At 46.2% G+C, this 8,812-nt stretch overlaps 1 protein-coding gene across 2 annotated transcripts in view; it reads left to right on the top strand.

Moving 5' to 3' along the window:
* The first annotated feature begins 7,780 nt into the window (after nt 1-7,780).
* Nucleotides 7,781-8,812, top strand: part of LIMS1 (LIM zinc finger domain containing 1) — a 72,012-nt gene continuing 70,980 nt past the window's right edge. The window contains exon 1 of one of the 2 annotated variants that reach the window (XM_081907455.1): nt 7,781-7,996. In XM_081907455.1, coding sequence (XP_081763581.1) covers nt 7,965-7,996 — 32 coding nt within the window. In that variant the 5' untranslated portion in view covers nt 7,781-7,964. The remainder of the gene's footprint in view (nt 7,997-8,812) is intronic. The other variant, XM_081907456.1, reaches the window with a different exon arrangement.

Genomic DNA, 8,812 nt, shown 5'->3' with positions numbered 1-8,812 from the left:
GTTACACTTCTAAAGCAAGATGTGGGAAATCTCTGGTCCTCTAAATGTTGTTTGTTACAGTTAATTTGGCTGCTGGTACTTCTGGGTCATTCTACACATATGTGTGTTCTGTTCTTCCTGCTGCAAGTGAGGAGGAAACTATCCTTTACCTTCAAAAAAAACCTTCAAAAGAGAATAAATATCACATGTTAAGTCAATGAGTCGTGTATCTAAACAAGACTTATTGCACGTTCTGGGTTCTTGCGTAGAATATATGAATATTTGCAAAAAGATTCCAGAACGACATCCTGATCCAGCAAGGAAACAAAATATTTTCATTGATGAAGGATGAAAGAAATTATGCATAACCTGCTGGTCCTAGGTGGCTGCAATATCACTGAGGCTATCCTATAAACACTTATCTGAGGGTCCAATTAACCTCAGTAGTGCTTGCTTCTAGATATACATAGATATTGTATACAGAGATCACCAATGTTGAAGCAATGATTCTTCAGCATCAACTTCGCTGGACTGGTGGATGCCTGATTATCGTCTTCTAAAGCAACTACTCCATTCTGAACTTAAAAATGGAAAGCGTAATGCTGGTGGTCAACAAAAAAGGTTTAACGACTGTCTCAAGGCAAATCTAAAAAAAATGTAGTATAAACACTGGCAACTGGGAAACACTGGCCTGCGAGTGCTCCAATTGGGGAACAGCCTTTACCAAAGGTGTCATGGGATTTGAAGACACTCTAACTCAGGACGAAAGGGAGAAACGTGCTAAGGAAGGCACGCTTGGCAAATCCACACCGTGTACAATTCCTGCCCGGAAACCAATGTCCCCACTAAGGAAGTTTCTGTGGATCCAGAATTGGCCTCCACAGTCACTTACGGACTCAATGTTAAAACCGTGTTTATGGAAGACAATCTTACTCAGCTACGAGTGATGGCCAAAGAAGACACTGCATTGTTGGCTGTGAGTGGGAGATAGCTGCCAAAAAGGCAGTTCCTGGGTACATTAGGTGTAGCTCAGTTGGTAGAGCTTGAGACTCACTCTCATGGTTGTAGGTTCAAGCCTGACGTTGGGCAAAAGATTCCTCCATTGCAGGGGGTTGGACTAGATGATCCCAGTGGTCCCTTACAATTCCATGAATTCAGCTACAGCCATGGAAGTATTATAATCTTATATAAGGCACCGATGAGGCTTTCGCTGGAATGCTGTCTCCAGTTTCTAGTCACCAGCGATAAATCCAGAGTACAGCAGATGCAAAGAATATCAACTAGCGACTGCAGGAGCTCATGAATGTTCAGAGCCTAAATAGGATCAGCTTTGTAGCTAAGAGGGAATATAGCATTTCTACAGTTAGATCAGAGGATATAAACCCAGTAAAGGACAAGACTTGTTTGACTTGGGAGACAGTTGGGTACATAATGGTTTCAGGACAAAGATGACTTTATGAAATGAGCGTTTTCTGCTCTGGTGTTTCAGTGGTGAGCCATTGGGTGTAGGTTTCCTACACAATTTATTCTGAATTCATACCCAACACCGGAACATTGGAGGCTGCCATCACGGACAACTGCATAGCATTTATTTTTGCTTCCTGTACCAGTTTGCTGCCTTGAATAAATACTCTTAAAGCAAAAGTACTACATTGGAATAACAAAAGTGGTTTTTTGAGTACAGTTGTACCTCGGGCTAAGAACTTAATTCGTTCCAGAGGTCCGTTCTTAACCTGAAACTGTTCTTAACCTGAGACATCACTTTAGCTAATGGGGCCTCCTGCTGCCGCCGGAGCACGATTTCTGTTCTCATCCTGAAGCAAAGTTCTTAACCTGAGGTACTATTTCTGGGTTAGCGGAGTCTGTAACCTGAAGCATCTGTAACCCGAGGTACCACCGTATGAGGAATTTGCTGTGCTTTACATAGCACATGGTCAGCAAGATAGTAATGTGATTATTTAGACACTAACCCAGCATTTAAAACAATTTGTTTGAAAATGCGAGTACAGATGGGGGGAAACATAGAAGAATATTTAATTACCAGACTACTTTGGAGGATTCAATTTTCTGGGTAAACACATAATTTGAATGCATAGATCTCGGACTGTGGCATGATAAATCACATCTCTTATGTTCTGGCTATTTCATAAGCCAGCTGGCTGAATTCAATACATAAGGTCGGTCTCTAATAAGGATCAGACAGAACCTTGGCAATGAATCAAAAAGGAAGTGAAACAGATCACTGACATAACTCTTGTCAATATACTAAATGTAATCTTGCCCTATTTTTGTACGGCCCATGATAATAAATCATTCTTCAGTACATAGCTTTTATGAGAGCTATTTTTGGGAACTCGCAGATGAGTCTGTCTGAAGAAATCAGTTGGTACATATACAATGAGAGACGTTACACTAAATGTAAATAATGGCATGTCGAAATTTATAGCTAATTCTCTGGAGCTTTAGGTGCTGTTTTCATGCTTTGCAAGGTTTTGCAGGAACCAGAAATGTAACAAATATATGCTGGACATTTTTTTCATATGATTAAAAAACTCTTTAAAATCAAAGAGTGTCTCAGTATTATAGAAATGGGATGTAGATCATGCTCCAAATAAAAAAAATTCCCCCCCAAAGAAATATTGGGATTGTATATTTGTGGGGATGGGAGAAAATGATTTCTCCCCTCACCCTTTCAGGTTGGATTTTAATTTAAGCTGCAAAAGAGTTGAGGTGTCAGGACCAAAAAAAGAGAAAGCAGACAGCTACACAATGGATATTGCTCCCAATCTGATTTTTTTAAAAAAAGCTGTCAAGAGAAATTCTTAAAACTTTATTCATAAGAAGAACTTGGGACCAATTCTGCTACAACTCTCCTGGAAAACCTGCCCCAATCACTTTTTATCAAATAGCATTTTTGTTACTGGGTTTTCCTATGTCTGTTTCTGTTCCTCTCTGTATTTGTGTAACTGTTAGGCAAAGGACCCCTGGATGGTTAAGTCCAGTCAAAAGTGACTACAGGGTGCGGCCCTCATCTCACTTTTCAGACCAAGGAAGCCATTTGTCCACAGACAGCTTTCCGGGTCATGTGGCCAGCATGACTAAACCACTACTGGTGCAACGGGACACCGTGACAAGTGCCAGAGCGCACGGAAACACCGTTTACCATCCCGTCACAGCGGTACCTATTTATCTACTTGCGCTGGTGTGCTTTCAAACTGCTAGGTTGGCAGGAGCTGGGATAGAGCAACAGTGGGGATTCGAACCGCCAACCTTCCAATCGGCAAGCCCAAGAGGCTCAGTGTAACTGTTTGAACCTACCATTTCAACTCTGTATCTGCACCAGAAATCTGAAGACTTCAGTGGCACCTGCATTCACTACATTACTCCTTGTAACTTTTATCTGTGTGTCAAGATCATTAGTATTGAACCCTGATAGTTTTATCGTGTATTTTGTATTTCTCATGTTGCATTTTTCTGTTGTGAACCACCCTGGGCTCTTCAGACGAAGAGCGGTATACAAATTTAATAAATAGTAATAAAAACAAAAATAAATAAGTTGTGCCATCAGCCTCTCCCGGTATAGCTCCCTTAGCGGACGAGTGGCTTGGTTTCAGCTGAACCTTGCATAAACGCTAAGCATGAGTGAGCCAAGATCTCAGGCCTAGCCTAGCCTGTGCATGCCCTACTAGGAGGCACAGAAGGCTTTCATTGCACCACCCATCGCACAGGCATGCAATTGGCACGCTTCTGGTGCAGCAGGGAAACTCCATGTGTGGTGCAGCTCCCAGAGGCTGGTGGGAAATAGCCCTTGGGGTCCTGTTGTTTGTGTAGCAGTCTCTGCATGCACACGGAGGGTACAAAAGTTTTAACTTGTAAATAATGCACACAGGAGCCTTTTGTGTGTTTGCACAGAGGAAAGCGAAACCTTCTATCTAATATGCTGGTCCTATTTTAAAGATTAACAAGTTCATGTGGCCAGCATGACTAAGCCGCTTCTGGCGAACCAGAGCAGCGCACGGAAACGCCGTTTACCTTCCCACCGGAGCGGTACCTATTTATCTACTTGCACTTTGATGTGCTTTCGAACTGCTAGGTTGACAGGAGCAGGGACCGAGCAACGGGAGCTCACCCCGTCGCGGGAATTTGAACCGCCGACCTTCTGATCGGCAAGTCCTAGGCTCTGTGGTTTAACCCACAGCGCCACCCGCGTCCATGACCCGGAAGCTGTACACCGGTTCCCTCGGCCAATAAAGCGAGATGAGCGCCGCAACCCGAGTCGGCCACGACTGGACCTAATGGTCAGGGGTCCCTTTACCTTTAGGCGAATAGGTGCAAAACCCAGTAGAGGGGAAAGAAAGGTTGGGAGGGGGAAGAACTTCACCCTCCTCGCCTTATGCTGAATGTCTCACATTTTGACCCTGCCACCACCCATCTTTGTTCTGTGATGCCATCTCCATCATCTGTTCTCCTGAACAGAACTGGTGACAGCCTGTATCTTTATACTTTGCCTGGCATCTCCTCTTATTGCCCCAAATATTAGCTAAATTTGACCATTTACGAAATAAAGAATTCATAGCACTATTAAGGAGACGTCCTGGCTATGGGATATGGTGGAATCCCTAATGTGCTTGCTGGTGGGACACCACTGTTGGTGCATCTGCTGTGTTGGTGAAAATGTGTCAATGGGATGGCCAAAGTGGGGAGCGCATGATGCAGGAAGGCTTGCTGGGTTGCAACTTGGGAGAACACAAAATACTCTCAAAATACTCCATGCTGCCTGTTTCCCGTCTGTTGTTGTGGCTGAGTGGATAGGGAATTGCTCTGTATAGTATATGCCGTGTGGGTTTGAGTCCTGGATGCTTCCTCTCTCCTCCTTGTCACATGGCTGTTTTTTGGGCAGGCATGCAAAAGGTGAAAGAGGCCATTTCCTCCTTTTCCCTTGAGACTGGAACTTGTATCTCCTACTTCCCAACCCTAGGCCTTGTTTACACAGCAAAAAAAGCATTACGGATTCTGACAAGCAAACTCCCTAAACCATTGCAAAGGCTGGTTTAGGAAGCTGTGAATGCATTTACAGTATCCCCAAACTAAGAAATGCAAATTTGTTTTGTGTTCTGGGAAAATGCAATTCTTCCTCCAGAGAGCAAATTCATTATCGTTGCAATTTCTATGCAGTAAGCATCTTATAGTGATCTGGATTCTTTCCAGCTGCTGCTGGATTGGATTGTTCTTGTTTTTTAATTTTTAAAATATTGTTCTTGTTTTGATGTGGTTTAAGTATGGATTTTATGTTTTTATATTTCTGTATCCTACCACCAACAATTTAATGTACTAAATGAAGGGGGAAAAACAAAACATTTTGTTGCAGGAGTCATGCATATCCATTTGACATTAGCATGTGATTAGAGTGATGAGTGATTCAACTCCCTGACCAGATATCTTTCAGCATTTTTTGACAGGGCGTCTGACTTTCCAAATTGTGCCAGGAAGTTTTCAGGCTCTGCAATCAGCGCTGCGTATTTTATATTAATCTTGCTAAAAGCTTCATTTTCAGTAAAAATGTGAGCATTTACCAGAACACTACACAGTTCAGGTCCAAGTTTTAATATGGGATTACAAATGAATAAAACATGCGGGAATTTCAACAAGTGGTTCCCCATTCAATTTGAAACCATATTAGTCCCTGCTTAGCTTTGCAAATGTACAGCAATTTTATTGCTGCACTACTAGTCGCAAAACATACACAGGCCATCCACTTTATCCTCCCAATATTTTAAAAAATGCAAAAATGATTATGTAAAAAAATAATATGAGACCCACTGTTTCTTGCTTACACTGTTTTGCAATATCATTCTTAGCAAAGTCACAAAACAAATAAGAGTTGTACCTTGGACCCCAAACGCCTTGCGAGTTGAACATTTTGGCTCCTGAACGCTGCAAGCCCAGAAGTGAGTGTTCCGGTTTGCAAATGTTCTTTGGAACCTGAGCTTCCTGCAGCCAATCGGAAGCTGCGCCTTGGTTTCCGAATGTTTTGGAAGTCGAACCGACTTCCGGAACAGATTCCGTTTGACTTCCGAGGTACCACTGTACCTTGTTGCTCCTTGGCCTTCAGGAAACAGCTCTGTGCATGTTCTGAACCAATGCAGGCTAATGCTACCACATAGGGATGCTTTGGAAGCAGTCTTGACTCCTCCCACATCTGTTATATGCTAGTCAGACTTCTTAACAACAGATGGAGTAAGAGATTTCCTCCTAGGGCTGACATTCTGGCATTCCAATTAGTCACATGGTTTTTTGGGTAGGACACACAAGGGGGATCTCTTTGCTGTAGCTACACATTTAGATTAGGACTGGCTGAGTGGTGCAGAGAGCCATTTCGCCGGACGAGACTGACAAAAAGTCTTCTGTAAATCCAAGCATAAAATGTGGAGGGGACAGGAAAGAGCACGTGGCTTTGAGATTTTGTGAACAATTTTTTAAAACTGCATTACGTTTTCAGAAGGTGGGCTGGAGCTCAGGAATCCAGCCTCCACTGGGGTCAAGCCTGTCACAGTTAACAGGTCCAAAACGCAAACAGAGTCCAGAATGAATGTGTGAATAATCTGGGCAAGCAACTGCCAGAACATCTGCTGTCTTTGAAACACAGCTAAGAGGTAGGAAATGTGAACTGTAAAAGCAGTGGGGGGGTCATTCTCCAAGGACTAGAGCAGTGGTTCCCTTTTTCGGGCCACTGCCCCCCTGGTTCCATAAACCCTATAAAATGCATTATTCAGAGTAGCGGTTTGCATGACCCACTAAGGAAGATAACAACAGAATAAAACTCAAAATAATAACAATGAATAATTGCATTCTCAAAATCCACTTAAAACGATTTAGTTTAATTTGGTGCTTTTTTCTTTAAAAAAAAGTTTAGGGGTACTCTCATTTTGACTCGAGAAAACCACCATTTTATAGTTCAAATCGGGAAAAATACAGTAAATGGACAAAAGTACAAAGACTCACAAAATGTTTAGGGGTATGCGTCCCCCCCAGACAAAAGCACTGGTTTAATTAAGTCAACAAAACTGATGAGCTGTCTAGTGATACCAGCTTTTCAAAATTTGGTAGTCATTTACATCTCCAGCGCCCCCCTGCCTTGCCCCCCTCCTAGGTTATCCCACCCCCCACAAGAGATGGTACTGCCCACTTTGGGTAACACTGGACTAGAGAATTGATGGTCACAAGGGGAGGCTACAGAACAGGGGTCAAGCAGTTGAGGAAAGAGTGCTCTTGAAGCGAGGGTCCTGAGAAAAAAGTAGGGAGTGGGGGAGATTAGGACCAACCAAGCTATGACGCGGGGGGGGGGGGAGACAGGGGCAGCGTGATGCCCATGTAGATATCGCCCCCTCCCCCGCGCGCTTTGTTTCTGATTTCAATTTCCCCTCACCTTTTCTTCCCCGGCAGGGAGCCATTCTGAGGTCCGCCTCAGGTGCCCAAATGTATTGGGCCGGCCCAAAGCCATTCACCTCCCCCGTTTCTAAAAACTTCTGGACCACACGGCGACTTCCAGCTGTTGCCCATTGGGCTGTGCGCTTTATATATATTAAAAAAGCACACTGCTAAAAAGAGGGGTCACGTTGCAAAACAAACGGGGCTTTTGGAATCGGGAGTCCCTGGAGAGCCGGAAGCCCCGGGAAGTGGGGCGAGCGAGCCACCCCCGGCGCGCACCTCTCCCTCTCCTTCCCCGCGGGAGGAAGCGGCGGCGGCGGCGGAGGGGGCTGGAGCAAAGGGTGCTTGGGCCGGTGACGCGCCATTGCCGCCGCCGCCTGGCTCTCTGGCTCCCTCCCTTTCCCCCCGCGTGGCCTTCCTGTGCTGCCTTGCGGGGGCGGCCCCGCCTGCAGCTGCTGCTGCTGCGCGGAACTCGCCTGCGAGAAGGAGGCAAGGAGTGGAGAGGAGACGCGGCGCGCTTTCTGCGGGGCTCGCTCGGGGACTCCCCTGCCGCCGCGATGTTGGGGGTGGCGGCCGGCGTGACGAACAGGTAAGCCGCCGCTGACAGCCAGCGAGCTCGTTCCCCATTCATTGCTGCAAAGGGACTCGGCTGGGGGGCTCCGTGCGCCGCCCTGCCCAGTCTCCTTCCCGCTCTGCCTCCTCTCCCCGAACAACTTCCCCGCAGGCGGGCAAAAGGCATCCCCGCAGGCAGGAAGCCGAGGATGAGCCCGCCGCGCCCTCCTGCAGCAGCGGGACCGTGCGCTCTCTCCAGAGGGCGCGCCGAGGTTGCGGTGGCGGCGGGCTGGCGGGCGCGATTTAAGGGACGGGAACTGGTCGAGGGGGGGGGGGGGAGCCACGCGGGAAGAGATGCAGGGTGGGGTGGGGTGGAGAAGAGGGGCTGCCTGGGAAAGAAGCCGCCTGGACTTCAGCGCATCGGGAAGGGAGCAGGGAAGAGAGTTCTGTTTTGTTTCTGGGCGCAAGGGATCATGGAGGAATGGCGGGATGTTGCAAAGCGGGGCTGGCAGGACTTTTCCGCGCCGCAGTTGCAGGCGAGGGGGGGGGGGGCGGACGCTTTTGCATTCGAAGAAGGAGCCTCCCGTCGATCGCATAGGGTGGAGCGGGGACTTTCTAAAGTTGAAAAGCAGTTCGGTTAAGGTAGCCTTATCCTGGGAAGTGAGGCGAGGCGTTTCTGGGCATGTTCTTCCCTCTCCCAATTTTGCACGGATTGCAAGGCGACATCATTGAAGGCAGCCTTATTGGCTCAGGATTTTATCTATGTTAAGTGTCGAATTAATATGTTTAATTTGATAATGTGAAGATCTAAGGATGTTAATGTGTAAGTTAAATTTTGTAAGAACTGTGATTT

Source organism: Podarcis melisellensis (assembly GCF_964234715.1).
Source record: "Podarcis melisellensis genome assembly, chromosome: 4".
Classification (NCBI taxonomy): Eukaryota; Metazoa; Chordata; class Lepidosauria; order Squamata; family Lacertidae; genus Podarcis; species Podarcis melisellensis.
This window is presented reverse-complemented; position numbering and strand designations above follow the sequence as displayed.